General features: G+C 39.3%; 3 protein-coding genes across 3 annotated transcripts in view; 1 reads left to right on the forward strand and 2 right to left on the reverse strand.

The window, feature by feature from the left end:
* EFL1 (elongation factor like GTPase 1) overlaps positions 1 to 1,874 on the reverse strand; it is a 64,376-nt gene extending 62,502 nt beyond the window's left edge. The window contains exons 1-4 of the mRNA XM_068203799.1: positions 1,735 to 1,874; positions 1,026 to 1,093; positions 747 to 831; positions 127 to 260 (exon numbers count right to left, since the gene is read on the reverse strand). Coding sequence (XP_068059900.1) covers positions 127 to 260; positions 747 to 831; positions 1,026 to 1,093; positions 1,735 to 1,825 — 378 coding nt within the window. The 5' untranslated portion in view covers positions 1,826 to 1,874. The remainder of the gene's footprint in view (positions 1 to 126; positions 261 to 746; positions 832 to 1,025; positions 1,094 to 1,734) is intronic.
* A 455-nt stretch (positions 1,875 to 2,329) lies between these two features.
* Positions 2,330 to 11,748, forward strand: SAXO2 (stabilizer of axonemal microtubules 2). The gene is made up of 4 exons (XM_068203802.1): positions 2,330 to 2,458; positions 8,197 to 8,376; positions 9,640 to 9,842; positions 10,578 to 11,748. The coding sequence occupies exons 1-4, from the start codon at positions 2,418 to 2,420 to the stop codon at positions 11,549 to 11,551; spliced, it is 1,398 nt and encodes a 465-aa protein (XP_068059903.1). The 5' UTR covers positions 2,330 to 2,417; the 3' UTR covers positions 11,552 to 11,748.
* A 2,850-nt stretch (positions 11,749 to 14,598) lies between these two features.
* ADAMTSL3 (ADAMTS like 3) overlaps positions 14,599 to 18,818 on the reverse strand; it is a 177,417-nt gene continuing 173,197 nt past the window's right edge. The window contains exons 28-30 of the mRNA XM_068203801.1: positions 17,829 to 17,938; positions 17,065 to 17,279; positions 14,599 to 16,563 (exon numbers count right to left, since the gene is read on the reverse strand). Of these exons, the coding sequence (XP_068059902.1) occupies positions 16,454 to 16,563; positions 17,065 to 17,279; positions 17,829 to 17,938 (435 nt within the window). The 3' untranslated portion in view covers positions 14,599 to 16,453. The remainder of the gene's footprint in view (positions 16,564 to 17,064; positions 17,280 to 17,828; positions 17,939 to 18,818) is intronic.

Below are 18,818 nucleotides of genomic sequence, written 5' to 3' on the forward strand. Positions count from 1 at the left end.
TCAACTGTATTGTCATTTATTAAAAATTTTGTAAACCTTCTTAAACAGCTTGTCTTGTATTCCTATGTAACCCACTTCAGACTTTGCTTACTCCCCTCTTTCTCTACTTAATATACTTTATTTCACCTGTGGACAGACTCCTTCAACAGCATCCACCACTATAATGCAACCATCACAGAGTCGGACAGCAGTAGATACTTCTGAAGAAAAATCCACGTGCCCTGGGGAGTCTATTAAATTAATCAGATACTCCTGATCACCTAGGATCAAACAAATTAATATTTCAGAACAGTTTTCAGAAATACTTCTTCCAGCCACCCAGTTATACTGCTACAGCTATTATTTTTTAATGTCCTGACACTAACTACACTATAAAAACCCTTACAGTAGAGTCTAACAGGTACCTCAACTGTAGTAAAACTTGAGTTTTTTTGAAAGAAGGTCTTGCCTTTAAGTGACATTCATTCAAGACTTAAGATCAAAATATCCATATTTATATCTAAAATAAAAGATGAGGCAACTGCTCTCATGGCCTCCACTCAGAGATATGTTTTTCCTTACCCTGAGATGGAACTCAATTATTCTGGCTGACTTACTTGCCTAAGTCTCTGCAGAATTACAGCCTAACACTGAGAAACACAAAAGTAAACATTGTACACAAAGATCACAGCAGCAACAACGAAGAGATGGGGAAAATTAACAGAAATATATATTAAAATTTATACATGCCAGCATCAACAACTTACTTTTCACAAAGTGCAGTGAAATTGCACTAGATTTCATTGTTATTCCTCGGATCTGCTCATCTTCCCTACTGTCGAGGTACCTCAGCTGAGTACAGAAACAAAAGTAAAAATGCTAAGTCTGTAGAAACATCTTCACAATTTACTTATCAATTGTCAGAGTATGATGGTGAGAAAATGAGGTTTAGCAAGACTACAGATGGAACTTCCTTAAGGATCAAGAATTTACAATCCCAGCACGCACAGACCAGAATTCTGTTACAAGTGACAGTGTAACTCTACCTTTCCTGCCAAGCGGCTGGAGATTATTCCATTGCTAGATATAAGGCAATCAGCTAGAGTGGTTTTGCCTGAAAAGAAAAATAAATTACTTGGACTAAATGAATACAAACGATGGCAAAAGATGCAACGTATAGTATTCTAAGATATCAACAACACTAATAAAGGCTATAAAACAACAGGAAAAGTACAAATTAGCTTTCAAAAAACAAATCAGATTACTCCTGTTACATGCACACAAAGTTATTTTTGAAGACTGGATGCAAATTTACCTGTCATGACCAGAAGAGCAGTTGAAATAATAAACAGTACATCAGGACCTCATTATAACATGCAATTAGACAAAGTATTTGTGTTCTAAAAAGAGTGCTTACTATTTCCACCTGCATAACAAACTTGTTCTATTAAGAAAACATGGAAAAATATTATTCTGCCTCTCAAACATATATTAAATTCACACCAACATTCACAATCATAGCAAACATTCAATTTCAACTATTCGTTAAATTTCAAATTATTGAAATTGATGCGCTTTTATGTAAGACAAGCTGAATCAGGCCAAGAAAAAAAGTACATAAAGCAGATTTCTGAATCACGTTCAAGACATTTTAAAGCTAAACACACAAAATCCTACTACTTCAGAACAGTGACCGAAGCATGTCACCACCATTCAGACACACGCAAGAGGAGCAGACACCAACCCCTGCCTTACCGTGATCCACGTGGGCCAATATACAGATATTCCTGATGCCGGACGCCTTCTTCTGGAGGCCAACCATCCTTCCCACGCTTGTGAGCACCATGGCTGGCTAATTCTGCGAGCGGAGCAAAGTGGTTTTTTTTAATGAGGAGTCAACTTGAGGAAAAGCTTTGGTTTTTAATGACGCAAACTGCGATTAGAGCCGCTCCTCAGGGAAACCTCCGCGACACGTGGAGCGCGTCACGAACCCTCCGCGCCGCGGGGACACCTGCAAGAAACCAGGGCCGTGTCTGCACTTTGACCGCGGCTCAGGAGCGCGGCCGGGCGCAGCTCGGGCTGGCAGCGGACACCCAGCGGCACAAACCTCACGGTTCCGCCCGGCCGCGGTTCGCCTTCCCCCGCCGCCGCTCCGAGCGGGCACGGCCGCGCCGCCCGGGGCCGCCCCGGGAGGGGCACGGCGCTGCCCTCTCGCTCGCCCGCGGGGCGAAGGCCGCGCCGGGGCCAAGCCCACTGCGCGGGGGCACACGCACTCACCTGCGCCCGCTCCGCCGCCGCTCCCGGAAAGCCGCGCCCGCCCCGCTCCGCCGCCGCCGAGCCCGCCCCGTGACGGCGGACGGAAGCCGGGCCGGGGCGGGCCGGGCGCCGCTGGTGCCACGCGCGCCGGCGTCCCTGGTTACCGGCCGAGCGAGCCGGGCATGGGGCCGCCGCGCTGCATCTGCCAGATCTGCTCCTGCGGGTGAGTGAGGCGGGCACCGAGCGAGCCAGCGCCGCCTCCCTCGGCACGCTCGGCCGCCACACCGAGCTGGTGCCAGGACCGCTCTGCGGCAGGGTAGGAAGGCTCTGCAGAGGGACCTGCACAGGCTGGATCCATGGAACGATGCCAGTGGTGTAAGGTTCAACAAGGCCAAGGGCCGGGTGCTGCCCTTGGGTCACAACAACCCCACACAGCTCTCCAGGCTGGGGCACAGGGGCGGGACGGTGCCCAGCAGAAAAGGGCCCGGGGTGCCGGTCAGCAGCGGCTGAACGTGAGCCAGCGAGTGCCAGGAATGCCAAAGGCACCGGGCCTGTGACAGGAGCGGCGTGGCAGCAGGGCCAGGGCAGAGGCCATGCCCCTGCACTCGGCTCTGGCGAGGCCACACCTCGAGTGCTGTGTCCAATTCTGGGCTTCTCGGTTCAGGACGGTCACTGAGGGCTGGAGCGTGGCCAGAGAAGGGAAACAGAGCTGGGGAAGGGTCTGGGCACAAGTGCTGTAAGGAGCGGCTGAGGGAGCCGGGGCTGTTCAGCCTGGAGAAAAGGAGGCTCCTTGACTCTCTGCAGGAGATCACAGCCAGGTGGGGCTCAGGCTCTTCTCCCAGACAACCAGTGACAGGACGAGAGGACACAGTCTCAAGCTGCACCAGAAGAGCTTTAGGCTGGACATTAGAAATAATTTCTTCATAGAAAGGGTGATTGGGCATTGGAATAGGTTGCCCAGGGAGGTGGTGTGGTCACTGTCCCTTAGGGTGTTTGAGACTGGATGTGGCACTCAGTGCCATGGTCTGGTTGTCATGGTGGTGTTTGGTCACAGGTTGGACTTGATAATCTCAGAGGCCTTTTCCAACCTCACTGATAAGATGAGCAGCACCCTGGGCCTCTGGGGAGTAGCACCCAAGTATGAGCATGTTCTCAGTAAATGTGAAGTAGGGTATTTACATTTAAATCAGCTAAGGGTAAAAAAGGGTCTTAAACAGACTAAAATAGAATAGAATGGAGACAGTCTTTAAAAGCCACCCAGACTAAATCAGAATCAGGCTTTTCCAGAAACCAGGGCCAGCTCCCATTGAAGGACTGCACCAAAGAACCTTCAGAAGAGCTCTGGCAACCATGTCAGAAACCTGTGCAAGCACTGCAGCCCTTGAAAGAGATTTAATCTATCTACCCTTCTGCCATCACATCCAGTAGCACTCGCCACTTTGCTTTATGTTCCACGATCCCACAGAGAGAAAAACAGTTCATCATTGTCCTGTAGCCTCTTTGACTCAGGGAGGCTGGTACAAGAGGGTACAGTAGGCAAATTTTAATGGAAAATTACTATTACAGGTCTATAAGCAATATTATCAATGCCATAGGTGGAAGAAAAGTACACAAATCAGGTGTCCCAAAATAATAAGGGACTTGGACCTTTCAAAATTCAGATATAAATTTACAGGTTGGAATCACAACTGTTAATATTTTCAATTTCTTCTCTGTCTACTTCTTAAAAAATTCACAAAAATAACCACCCTAGGATTCAAAATTTCACTTCATACTAAAACAAAATCTAACAACTACATACAAGAACAGTCATCATAAGATCACAGAGGTGTGCTCAATGCTTTTTGGAAGTATACCAATACCAAACCCTATGGTTGCAAACTGCACCATGACCCACAGGTTTCATATTAAGGTCTGCAGAACAGGCCCCCTCTATGTGTTTCTGTATGGGAAGTCTGTCTATCTGTTCATCACCCACTTTTTTTGTCATCTGTAGACAGAGGTGTGAGGCAGGCATGAGTAAAACTCCTCATGGTCTTTTTGGCCAAGCTTGTGGTGAATTTTGCCCCATGAATTTGTTTCTCAAGCCCTAGTTTAATGAAGAGTTGCAACACATTATTTTCATGATGAAATAACAAAGCTGGCTTGGGCTCAAGCACAAAGACGATGAGCTAACACAATGAGGCAGCACAAAATGAGCTTCAACTCAACCAAAAATTCTCAATCCAAAAACTGAGCTCAGTAATATGAATGATTGAATTAAATATTCATAAAGTTTGTGGTTTAAAATTAACCTCACTGAAGTTTTTACAATCAATAAAATCTTAAGCCATTATTGGTTTAGGCAGCTCACTGTGTTTGCTTCAGCATACAGAGTTTCTGTTTTCAGGGGAAGGCTGCTTGGTCTCTTGGCAGTGTTACCTGGACACTGGAATGCAGCTTAGCAGAGACTTCAAAGCAACTATAAATCTCTGATGTGTTGTAGGCATTATCATTTAGCTATCTGCAGGAAATTTCATGGCGGGATAATTACTACTTAATTCTAAATAAAAAAAATAGAAGGAAACAATCTCCCCTATCAACAGAATTTAAAAAACACTGAAAAAACTTACAGGGGAGCAAAGCCAGTAAGGCAGAACTTCATTCTGCTTTCTCATATACAGGATGTTAAATCTGGCTTCCAAAAAGAATAAAGCCTGTGTGGTAGATGAATTTTCTGCACTCAAGAATAGTATTTGTCTGCTATAAATATAATCACAGCCTACAAAAGCATAAAAATTGTTCTGAGACACAAAAATAAACTACTGTTTTATCTCCTCAGTTTGTCAACCGTCCCCCATTTCATGCCCTTTTGTTATCATTATCATAAAAATCTATATTCCTGAATAAATATAAGTTAAAAGGAAAGACTTCTCTAAAATATGGGTTACTTAAGCTATCATACTGATCAGATATGAATACAAACCCAGTAAAAATTACCAGATCTCCTGTCAAGAACAGGAAAGTAGATGACTCTCAAAACCAGTGTCCATCCATCATATCTGTCTTCCAGACCATAGTGCGTGCACTGGAAAAATTAAAAAGAAATTAAAAATAAAATCTTTGAGCTGTGTTTTTGTTTTAGTAAGTTTTCTATTTTGGCAAATATTAAGCTTTTCTCATTATTAGTCTAGTTCTCTGGGAGGAAAATGCTTTGTGGTAGAATTTCAAGGGTCTTGCTAGCATTGTCTTAAAAAAAAAGTATGTATGCCATGCCTTAAATAAGTTAAAATCATCAGCATTCTGTTAAAATAACCAGAACAAGAGTCTTTGGCACAAAAGAGCTGATGTACTGTCACTTTTATTTAGCTGAGATTCTGTTCAAACCTTATGCAAGACACAAGATAGTCTCCCACAAAGAAGGGAAAGAATAATAATCCATCAAAGCAAGTGCCAGTCAGGCATGGGAAAAGGGATATTCTCACCAAATTAATTTGAATTATCAGTAACTCTGGGGTGGAAATAAAGATAAAGACAAGGAAGAAGTTAAAAATAAACAATGTCTCAAAGAGTGCAGGCCAAACTCTTAAGCAACATATTTAATTTATCAGAGCTGTAATCTGTATTCTCTGATGATTACTAGCATTGTGATGCCTTATATAATTAATTTTATAAAATTATTATCTAAATGAAAAATTGTGGTTTAGCAATTGGACAACATTCTAAATTTGACAATGTCCTAAATTAGATTTATCAGTTAACCAAAAACCCCCAATCTCTTCTCCAAGTCAAACTCACAAGGTAATTTTACATTACCCTTCAGGCTAACTGAAAGCACTTTCACAACAGAGTGGGATGTAGGAACTTCCTCAACAATATCATCTGATCCCAAGTAATTTTGTGCACAGTTAGAGTGTGTTCAGAATTATTTTATACACTACAAATGAGTGTACAATGAAGTACATTTTTGGATCAACAGTGAATTCTAATAAAATTGCAAACATCTTTCTGTTAAAAGAGTAGATGGCTGTCACCTCTATTTTATATTTACCAAGAACTACAGGCTCACTCTGCAGTAATTATTTTTCTAGTATCTATTTCAGTTTGTAGCATGTCCATTCAGCAATACATGAGATATACTAACAACACTGCTTAAAAATATTCCGAATTTAGTCCTTAAGGAATGCTGAACCCAGAACACAGAAGGTGATTTGTTTGGTGGTTGGTCTTCCGAACCAGCTTAGGGCAAACTGAAGATAGTCAAAGTGAAGCTTTTGCAGATGAGTAATATTTGTTTCCAACTCCTTTGAATTGTATGCCAAAAAATACATGAAGAACATTATAAATTGATAACCTGTATTCCAACCAGCTGTCAAACCATCCATTCAATGTCTTTTGTTTCTGCTTAGCTGTTACTTTTAGATGCTACGTGACACAGCATGTGCTGTTTGTACTTGCTGAAAAAAAAGATTACTAAGGTGAAAGTGAATTTCATTACAAATGTAATGACAGGCAAACACTTTAGTGAGAAATAGCACACACTTACCTCCTTGTTTTCTTACCTTTCCTGTTCTTTCCCTCTTCTTTCTTTTTCCTTTTCCTGCTATGTTTTGAAAAGGTCTCTCAATTGTTAATTGACTTGATTGAAAAGGAGTAAACACCTGAGGCTTTGAAAGGATCTGGATTCTTAGGGCTACTTTATTTCTCACTTTTTAACTACTGAGCTGGCAAAATCAGGCAGCACAAACTAATACGAGCTTTAGGATCTCTAGTCTCCAATCCAATTACTTCTTTCAGTGTTATTTTCATTTTCCCAGCAGGAGTCCTTCATGTCTGTTTCTGTATTCTATCTTACCTTGCTTTAATTTATCATTTTCCTTTATGGTATTCAGTGCTAGCTAAAATTCTCTGCAGACCTTTGAAATTTTCTTTGGATATCTAGCTTCCTGAAGCTTGAATTTATTTGTACTTACTAAAAAGTTGTACACTTTTCCCCTTCTTGGGGTTTAGATATTTTTGCTTTTCACCAGAATTTTACAATACTTGTTCATTTGAAAAATTATTTCTTGTTTTTTCCCTTTGCATTGCAAGTTGTCAGCCGTAAGTAGGAGGAAAACCTGTCATTATATATTTCCTTGAGGTCAGCCAGAGATGTGCATTGTGCAAATTAGAATTAATATAACAAGATTTTCAAAACAATAGCAACATTTAATTTTTAATTTCATGGATCATTAATTGAAAACAACAAGGTATAAGTAAGAAATTGTCATTATATACCTCCCAACAGCTTTTTGCACAATGGTGTCGTTGATAGAGGTATCAACGAGAAGCAGGAGGAATTGAAATAAAACCCATTAAGAAAAAGAGATGTCATTACTTTCAAATAAACATGTGTTTTGGCTAGAGAATTTAGTCAGTCTATGGAGGAAAAAAAGAGTTGAAAAGTTATAAATGGCCTGCAGAGCACTAGAAGTGCACATGAGATTTCATATCACTCAAATTTTAATCAAAAAGTGTTAATCAGTAGTGGTGAAAATAGGTGAGATGTACAGAAATAAAAAGACAAGTGATACAGTAATAGCAGCAAAAAAGAGACAAAATGAGACAGGAAATGAAGCATAGTTAGTTACTTTTCCAAATAAAACAAGTAATTTCATTAAACATTACAGACAAGAGGAAAGTGTATCTTGGTGGTAGTCTAATTTAGAGAACTGAGATCAACTCTGTCCCTCCTTTGTATTCTGCACCAAGGACTAACTCCCAGCTGATACTGCTTTTATTGATGCATTAGTATAATGTGCTCTGGGACCTGTGCCATCAGCACAATATTTTGTGGTTTTATCACTCAGAAAAGATTTTAAACAAAAACTACTGACATTGTTCAATCTTCCCCATTTGTTACTCACTCCCAGTAGACAGAGTATGGGTTTTCCTCTTAAATGAAATGATTCAAAATTCTCTGCTCTGATGTGTTTGACTCAGATGCCACCGCTGCTGCCATAGACCCACAAAGATTTATGATGATGGAGTGCAGCCGAGCCACAAAACGGAGTATTTGGAGAAGTACCCTGGCTATGGCAACATCTGCCCTCCCAAGAGCTGTAAGCCAAAACCAGAGCTCCAAGAGGATCGGGCGAGAATGGACGGCACCACAACGTTCAAGTAGATATTTTCAAACAATGTTTTATAATTAGTCTATATATATACACTAATTAAACTATAATACTAGTTATAATTAGTTTTTCATTCTTTGTTTAAGCTGGGGCAAAAAATTGTATTGCAATCTTCTCAAAATGCAGTCATTGCATCCTTTGCACTTTTTGCATATTTAAAGTATAAGTGTTGAGTATAGAAATACAGTTACCACAAAATGGTTGTAAAAATAGCAAAGCATGCATACAGCAAGATTTGCATTCTTTACAGCAGCCTTTAACCTGTAAAGAGAATCAAAACTTTTTGTCTTGTTTGCAGCCTGTTAGGAAATTTAGATTTTATAGAAAACCTGGCAAGCTGGGGAACTTTCTGTAATACATATGTAGAATCCAAGATAGTGGGAAAATGAAATCTTAAGAAAAAAGAACAGGAATTCTTTTATGGATTTTTTCATATTCAGATTATTAGTTTTAAGAAAATTATTAGTTTTAAGAAAGCAAACTGTAAAAGGTTTCAGTATATCTGTCCTCTCTGTGCACAGACTCTGATTTTAAGCTTACAGAATTAAAGAGCATCTTTCAAAGAATTAGAGAAAAATATCACCCATTCATTGTTAGTGATGTGACAGCAGCATCAACTTTTACTTTTTCCATTATTGTTGATTTTTTTTTAAGATATGAGGGCATGTGGTGAAATTTCTTTGTTTATCAAAAAAAAAAAAAGACATAAATAGAAAGGCCAAATGCTATTCTGCCAGACTGGTCATGTGCTTGTGCAGTCTATTTAAACACACACATATGTAATATACATCCTTTTAATGTAATGTGCCCATGCAACAACAGTGAAATGCTGTTTCTGATTATATTCCATTATCCTCATGCAATCAGTAAATGCTACCACTTGTAGTAATTTGAGCTTTGTTCTGCTTCTGCTTTCTGATAATTTCTTTGCAAAATTATAGCAACTTTGTAAGTCACTTTTAAATAATATTGTTAAACTGTGAATAGGACTCGGAGTGTTAAAAAACCATCTACCTTTGAACAAAGACTGTATAATGCATGAGAGACCCTAGATTTATGTACTGTGGTTTTCTCTCCTTTGTGCTATCCCTCCATCATATGTGTCTAATAGATTTTGTCAGATGTGTCAGGTGTCTGATAGATTTTTCAGAGTAAACATTTTGTTATTTTTCCAAATAGTGGAAAAAATACAGAAGTGGCTTCAGAAGGAAGAAAATATTTTTTGACCAGTGTTTTCTCTTCCCCAATGCAGATCTGATTATTTACCGTATGAAATTGTTACGAGACCTTTTCAGCCACAAACAGAATATAGACCAAAGTCGGGGAAGATTGACCTGGAAACCATTTACCAGAGAGATTACAATCCCCATAAAGTAGGACCAGTGACATTAGCAAGGCCTCGAGAGAGGAAACACACTTCAAATGCAAAAGTGGATACCATCCCAACCTACCGAGGTAACAGGTGCCCCCTTACAGAAAGAGAAACAACCAAGATGAAGGTAGCATTTGGAATTACCTATGTTGAAACTGGATTTGTTGGTTTGGGACAGGGAGTAAAACATACTTGGAAGCAGGTGATGATGCCCTAGAACATTCAGCACACCAATTATTGAAGGGAAACCTATTGCTTCTAAATTAAAAGCTCTCTCTGAGGTTTGCTTGGCTACAAGGAAATTCCAGCATGTACTTGGTTGGGCTATTTTAGGTAAAACTCGATGGAAATTAAGGTGCAGTGTATTTTTCAGGTAGTTTTAGTTCATGTCACTTATTTTTCCACAGAGTAAGTCAGAAGTGGAGTTTAGGCTTCTGCTTGTGTATGGTATAGCCTACATATACATCATCCTAGTAATGATCTGTCTTGACCCAAATTATTCTATTATGATGGTCAGTGCAAAGGTGCTAAATCTTTTAAGTATTTAAAGCATGTATAAGGCTGTTTTCTGTATAGTTTCTGTTGAGCAAAAAGTCAAAATAGGGCATCAGGTACCATTTGGGGGGGGTCTGTTTTTATCACACACTATAACAGAAGAGTTTTGTTAGATCACAAACATGCAGATAAAATTATCATTTTCACTTACATCAATTTTCTTTGTTTTGGAAGTTTTAATACCAGAAGACTTTGTCTTAATTTTAAAGGCCTGGTTTTAAGTAATAGCACCTGTGTTGTGGAATTTTGGTTTTGCCTTGCAGATCACTATAGGCTATGGGAAAGTCAAAGAACAGAATCCTGTAAGGTGGAGCGTGACTATGAGCCACCTTTGGAGAGGTTTGGAAATCCTTCCACGTTTCAAGATGATTACATCCCTAGGCAGCCCAACCCCCCCCCAAGCTGTAAACCTTGTGATAGCAAGCTGCCAGAGGGGCCTTTCGATGGCAACACCATCCATCGCACCGCGTACGTTGTCCATGAGCTGGAGCCCTTGTTCGTGAGGCCAAGGGAAGAGTACAAGCCAAGTGACCAGCCCTTTGAAGACCTCACAACCCACCAGAGAGATTTTAAAGGGATGCCTGGGGAACAAGCAAAAAGCTGCAAGCCTGAAAGTAGAAAACACGGATCTGATGATCCTTTTAAAGGAACCACTGAATTCCAGGATCGCTATCAGCCATATTTGGTCACCGCGCCCAATTTCCACAAACCAAGAGAGTACGTTCCACCCACAGACAAGATGGACCTCAAGTCCTCACACCGTCTTGATTACATTAAACACAATGTTGCTCCCAGAGCCCCCATAAAACCAGCTCCTGGAAGAAAAAGCACTGGCCCTTTTCAAGGGAAGACTACTACAAAAGAAGACTATCAACCCTGGAGAGTGTGTCCACAAGGGCTTATTAAGAAAGAAGAGGAAATTCAAAAGCCCACAGGAAAATTTGCTAGTTTAACTACATTCAGGTCCCATTACATACCACATCAGGCCAATCCACCTCCAAGGTTCAAACCTGTACACGCTGTAGCTACTGGCGTTCCTTTTAAAGATGAAACGTTGTATCGCACTGAATATACACCAAAGAAGAAAGAGGTCTGCCCAGGACTTAATCCAGATGCTCTGGGTTATGTCTATGTAAACACAGATTCTCAGGGTCACAGATTCTACCGCCAGGTGTCCCCAGAACGTTCTGGGTCAAACTGTAGTCCTGTTCCAGAGGAAGTACCTGCTGTGTCATAATACTTACATGCAATATTTCAAGCACCTTAGAAAAATAATTGGAAACCAACCTATTCATTTTCTCTTTAAATAGCACTGAAAGCAAATTAAATACTGCACATTTTGCTTTTAGAAGTTTGAAGAAAACCAAAGCCAAACCAAAGTTTATTGCAAGACTAATAAAGTTTTGCCAAATGCTGAAGGAGCACTACTCCCTACATGGCATCTGTGCTTTTTCTGATTGTGCATTCTAGCTTCCTTGACTCTCCAGATTTCATCATGCTCCATCTCAAGCATCTTTATAACATATTTAATTCTTTGATATTTTCAGATGATTGTATTTGTGAAATAACAAGTGTCTTTTGCTGATAAAATATTTTACACAGTAAGCAAAGAATGCTATTTACAATAATCTAAGAAATCAGTAATAATGTCAGTAATTGGTAAGATTTTTTTCCTTTATATTTTATTGCCCAGATCACAAGACAGCATGCCATGACACCCAGGCATTTCTGAAAACCTGGTTTTAGCTTTAGTCATCACTACTTTAACTTCATTCACATCTGAAGTGAGTATAAAGGTCCCACTGTAATTTCTGGTAGCAATTAACAGGTGGTAACCTCACTCTTTTTCTGTTCACGTAGTTGAAACCACTCAACCACCAAAAGCAGGTCATTAGACTCTGTTTCCTAACTTCCCTGATCATGCTCTTTCAGCCTTACTTCCAAAGGAAACAAAACTGATGCACCTTGGACACACTGACAGACTGAGTGCCTGTGTCCTTCCTGGCAGAATCATCTTTAAACCCACTGTGCAAATTCAGTCAAATCTCATGATGAGACTCCATAGATTTACAGAAAATAGACTAAACTCAGGTAAAAAAAGAAATACAAGCTGAGATGGAGAAATCTGTGGGCAGCCTGGCTTCAGTCTGTCTGCTTTTCAAAGAATTGTTTGTTCCAAATACACGGACACCATTTTTTAACAGAAATTTCATATCAAATTGCTTCTGTATGAAATATTTCATATTTTCTCTATGTATCTTTAGCTGATTTTGAAAAATCCAGATGAATCAATTTTAGTTTTATTACATTCATGATTTAAGCAAGACCTAATTAATAGTTCTATAATTAACTGTATTGTAATGCTCTACCACACTACTCCAGTATGATTTTTTTCTCAGTATTGCCTATCTTGTACCCATTGGTGTAGAACAGTATTTGGGTTCTGCAGAATCATGTAGCTGTACTTCATAAACCAAGTCTCTTATTAAAAGGCTAAGATCAACGATGGGAACATTTTTAAAACAGGAAATAGGTCATATGAAAGCAAGAAAGCTAAACTGAGCAAATCAGCGGTTCACAAAAGCTTTGCAGGAGATGCATCCAGACATTATTAGAGCATCAATCACTTTTACAGAACTTTTGTCTTTGTACTGTGATTTTGTAATATCACTCTGTTAATGACATGGCAAATCAGTTTTATTTTTCTGTCTGAAAATTATTCACCTCCCTCAGACTGTGAATGAACAAGGATAATGTAAATCTGAGATCCTAAAAGCAGGACAGGAATTGTTGTCATCTTTCTGTACCACAAAAGAAAAAATACACTCTATTGACTCATTCTCTGTCATGCCACAACTGAGGAAACAAAGCCAAAACTTTGCACAGTCACACCTACCCAGGTCCTCATGCTTTACACAGTCCTGGTACCTCTGAAGCCATTTTCAGAAGCTCCCGATGCCCTCCAGCTCTCCTCTCTAGGGAGGGAGAAATGCAGTCTGAATCCACGAAGTTCCATGTGCCTGCATATTCTGCTCAAAATGGCTCTTCTGCTGGGTCTGTGAGGGAGCCCAGATGCTTTTTTAAATTTTCACAGCTGTTTTTTCAGTTCTGAAGTCACTTCCCTCCCTTAAGTTATGGAAGTCATTTGCTGCCACCTACCAGCCTGGTACAAACATTTTGAGAGGAAGGGAAGTGGAGGGCATATTCAGATACATTTAACAGTTCCTCTGCAGATGTGTTTGAAGGTTTTTTCAGGGTGGAGGGGCATATTTCCTTTCATTTTGTCCATAATGTTTTCCCCTAAGTTTAATAGTGAAAGAGAGAAGCCTTTATTACTTCACAATTGAAAAATCCCCAACACACTGTGCTTCCAGGAAAAGCATCAAATGATATTATAAACCTTCAGACACTATTCAAAACCTGACGTCAACCTTCTCATAAGCAACAAATTACTGAAATGCAGACCAAGTGAAGAGACGGCTGGAAAACTAATATTTTTCCAAAATAACAGCTGTTAAAAAAGCATTTTATGATGTCATGCTAAACCAAGATGTAAAAGCAGCATATTCATGGATTCAGTTGCTATTCTGAGAGTGCTTTCTGTGCACTCTGCCATCCAGCAGCAGGCTCCACAGCACTGCTGTAAAAAGCCTTTGCTTTTTTTAAAGACTGCACAAATGGAATTCAAAAGGAAAATTAAGCCTTTGCCAATATTGTTATCTAGGATAACTCTGAAACACCACCATTAAATTGTTATACATTTATTTTCTATTTAATAAAAAAAAAATTTAGGCTTTTATTGTTTCTACAATTTCTTAGACTATTCTTTCTAAAGACTATTTACACATAGTGGATATTCTGAAACCATTTCTTTTTCATGGAGGTATTCCCATCACTCACTAAATACAAAACATGGAGCTGTTCTGTCAGATCTAAATGAACTGTGCTTGGTGAAGGCCCAGAAAATAAATCCAATCTTATTCCACCTTTTAAAGAATCCGTATTCTAGATTTCAGTGAATCAGACCTGACATTTGGATCTTGGCAAATTATGTTCCTATTTTTTCAGTCAGGTTACATCTATGTTGTCTCTTAATAGCAGTGCAAAGCAGATTGCAGTGAATATTTACAATATGTCTGATCGACTGTTAAAAATAAGAACAAATCCAAGGCTTTGAAAACATCTCAGAATTATGGACCAAGTAGGTTGAAAAAATAACAAAGAATGAAAGTAAAGTTACCATGAAAATCATGGTAATAAACAATCCCAGGGTAATCACAGTGGTGAATAATCAAACTATACTTTATTTCAGAAAAATCAAAACTACGTTCAAGAAGCTAAAATCTTCAGGTACTGGAGAAGCAAGAAAATAATCTACAGAGGAATGTCATGCCAATTGTCATCACAAACATTTACAGCACTGCTTCGGTACAGCATGCATACTTAACCAAAGTTAATGCAACAAAAAATGCTATGTGTTAACATTTGAAAACTTTAAATATAAAGGGAAAACATGAATAAGAAATTTTGGTAATAAGAAAAAATATATGTCCAAAAATCTTTATTAAACACTGTACAAAAAAAAAATATTGCACTTTTAAATCAGACAATAAATATCTACAAAAGTATCTTACAAATGTTTAATTTAAAAAACTGCTTAAACAATCAAGACCCATTGCTGATGAAAAAGGTAATGATCAGGAATATCCTCTCCTTGCAGTCAGCCTTGGACACGACAGTCCACCCTAAACATTTCCTATACAGTAGTGCTACCCTAATTCTCAGTGATGCAAACCCTCTGTGCAGGATGCTGTGTCTGAGCTGCCCCACAGCACACCCAGCCCTCTGCCCATCACACAGGTCAGAGATGGAACACCAGAGCCACGTCAAAGTGAGCATTCAGGCCTCCAATATGAGCAGTAGTTTGGAAACTACAAAAGCAAAAAACATCTATTTTCTGCCTCCTGTGGTGTCCTCTCTGCTTAAAACCCTAGTCAGACAATCTGCAGTATGGAAGATAATTTACCCAGGAATATTACAGTAAGAATTTATCAACTTGCAAATGACTCAGATGGTTAATGGTCATGATGGAAAAATCATCTTGATGGAAAAATGCTCAAAATAGATTTCTTGCACTTCTCTATCTTCACAATTAATAATTCTTCCTTGGACATTTTTCCTCATTAATGGAGAAAAATAGAATGTTTATTCACGACAAGAAATCTGACAGCTATTTTGGCCAGTTACTGGCTCCTCATTTGACTTGATGTGAAAGAGAACAGTGCTCACAAGTATTTGTTCACAGCTCTGACAAGGAAGCTTCTGTCTCATTTACTATCAGTACGAAAGTATAATAATCATACCAGAACTTTGACTGTACTTCAAAGACTGGAATTAGAATAGAAACAATAAAAAATGACACCTCACTTATTCAAAAGAGATCTATTGCTGTGTTGAAAATTGTCCTAGGATCTATAGCTTCTTACTGCATACACAGAAATACAAACAGGAAAAAAATCAATTTACTTCTGTGTATCCATCTGAGAGCTAGTATCCGTAAAGTATATCCTGTGAGATCAACCCTTAAGCTCAAGCTGTTTATGAAAATGAAGCTGTTGCCAAAATTTTACAGCTTCAAGCCACAGCTTCTGTAAATTTTAAAATGGTGTTAAATATGATTAAAAAAAAAAAAAAAAAAAAAAAAAAAACTAAACCAAAATCCTGGGAGTCAATAGCTGTTGCATTTCCAAAATTTTTTGAAATATTTTTGTGACTCTTCCTCATAAGTGAAGGACAGTAATCAGTATTTGCTGCTTTTAGGTAATGTGTTTTTCACAGATAAAATTATAAATGATAGCCTGCAAAATTTTACAGATGATATGCCATGATATTCTCTTGCTAAGCCAGACATGTTTAAAACATTAGAAGTTCCATTGCAAATAATGAGAAATGAAAGCTCCCAGAAACAATACCTTATCCAGCACATCAATCCACAATACTGTGTTTTCATTAGCCCCATGTTGCCATTTAACTGTTACAACTAATGTCTCATTTCCAAGAATATACTTCAAGCAGGTTAGTTTAATGAACCTCTCTTCTCATCTCTCCACTGCAGCATCATGAACTTGCCATAGAGGACTTATATTTCTTGACATGATTGACAACATCTTTGTTTGTAGGTGTCTATCAAGCATAACTTTAGTTGCTTTACAAATGTACAGTAGTGAGTTGTATCCTTGCATTCGCCTTCTGAAAAATATATTTAAACATTACAAGGCTTTATAACGAGCAAAAGAGAAATAGCAGAACTTGCCATACTAATTGTAAACAACTGATGGGTTCCTGCGAGCTTTGTAATTATTTTAGTGTGCATTTCTGGCAGCAGTGGCACAAGTAAGAGGTGTGATCTCATTTACTCATTGTCTGTTTCAGAACACAACCCCATACAGGATGCATTAACAGCTCGCTCAGAGAATTTTGAGTCACAACTGGCACAGTCATGTAGAGAAGTTTGCAAAAGAACTTCCTAAATATCCTGTTTCCAAAAGTGCTTTTGAGGCTTTAATATCAAACTGGCCTAGTTAGAGAAAAGAAACCCCAGGATTACGAAGTGCTCCTTGGAGAGGATAGTTTTACCTTTGATGTACAATCAAATGCTTGTAGAATCAATAGTGTACAACTGTGAGTCATTTTCTAATATAACTGCTACAAACTATTACTATTCTCATATTTAAATAAACATTTACATACTGCCACAGGATGTGACACTGCAGTGTTGCCAGGTCACTGGTCTCTTCCTCCCTCTGCAGAACTGCTCAGCCACGGGTTTGCTGCTCTGCCTGTGCACGCAGGACACTCGTCTGGACTGGAAGCCACTGCCACAGCCCACACTGCAGGGCCTCCAGGGGCCTGGCCGCCAGTACACATCACACCCCTCTGAAGAACAGTTCCTTCTGGCAGGAGGGCTGTGCAGGGAAATAAATGGCAGTGAAATGTTTGCTTTTGTGCTAAACCCTTATTCACACAACAGAACTGATCAGCCCCCAAACCCCTGCTCATTGCACAGACAACTAGACCAGGATCCTCAAGATTTTCTGTGTTTTGAATATCTCCAAAGATGGAGACACCACAACTTTCTGGGTAACCTGTTCCATTTTTTCCTATATTTAAGTTGTATTCTCTTTAATTTTGTGCTCACTCATCACACCTGCTCACTCATGAGAAAACATGAGTTTCTTTAAACTAGTTTCTTAACCCTAGAAGAGAAAAGGTATTTTATCTTTAAGAAAACTTAACTGACCCTGAAACACTCCATACTGGATACTGTGTGTTCTTCAGGCATAACCTCTCCTGGGTTCCTGAATTCATTCAGTGTCCACAAAGGGATGACTGTCTCTACCTCCTTTCCTTTGTTTGACACAAAAGAATTTGCCTACTTGTACTGCAGTGACAATCCTGTACCTTCAATTTTATCATCTAAAGAATCTAACTTGTAACTTCTTCCCACTGTTTACCTCTTTCTTTCATCACAAGAAGAGTTTGGCACTGAAGATCCGTTCTGTAGCTGACATATAAACTCACGGTGCTGAGAACCTGCAGGGTGGCCTACACAGTGACCAGAACACTGACAATTGAGAGAAAAGGGTGAGGGGAGAGAAAAAGAAACAGCCAAGTTAGTAACAACAGGATTATCCTCCTGGAGTTACCCAGCTACACAGCCCAGCCATGATTTTTTGCATCTTGCCTTCTTCAACTCTGTCACACCTCAGTTTGGATAAGACCTATGTATTTCTGGTTCTCTCTGTGCAATTTTGCCATGACACTGACTTTCCTGCCAGTTCCTAAAGCTAAATCCATTGTCTTCTCTCATTGTGCCACATCCCTACTGCTACAGAATTCTTTCGGTAGCTCTCCCCATTACAAACTTGCCTTGCTAAAACCTGTATTGGGAATGCAGCAATAGCAATTCTAATTAATTACTTTGCACATTGAACAATACATTCAAATCTTACCAAGATGAACACAAGTGTGCTGCATGAAGGAAGAAACAGAAAATATAGGAAAACAAGACTTCTGTGTATTATGTGAATTGAACAACTTCTTCAATGTGCTGTTGAAGCACATTCATATATCTTTTTTGGGGACTTCACAAGTACTAGGCAAACTGTGTACTAATATGACTGCAATAAAAGCAATAAACTACCTCGAAAAATTGAATATGTGGCAACCACATTCTTCTTTCTCTCAAGATTTTTTCATAGAGGAGCACAGAGAAAAGAAAGAGAAAACAATTTCTATTTCTGCTCCCTGCTTTTCCCATGTAGAATGTGTTTAGAGAATTGTTTACCTAGGGTGATTGTTGATTAGATTCTAGTGAGGATTGTTTGAGCCTGATGGCCAACCAGATCCACCTATGTCTGGACTCTCGCGAGAGGGTCACGAGTTGTTGGTAGTTATGGTAGTTAGACAAGTAGGTATGTAGTTTTAGTATCTCCTTTAAATAG

This window comes from Anomalospiza imberbis, chromosome 13 (genome assembly GCF_031753505.1).
Source record: "Anomalospiza imberbis isolate Cuckoo-Finch-1a 21T00152 chromosome 13, ASM3175350v1, whole genome shotgun sequence".
In the NCBI taxonomy this organism is placed as follows: Eukaryota; Metazoa; Chordata; class Aves; order Passeriformes; family Viduidae; genus Anomalospiza; species Anomalospiza imberbis.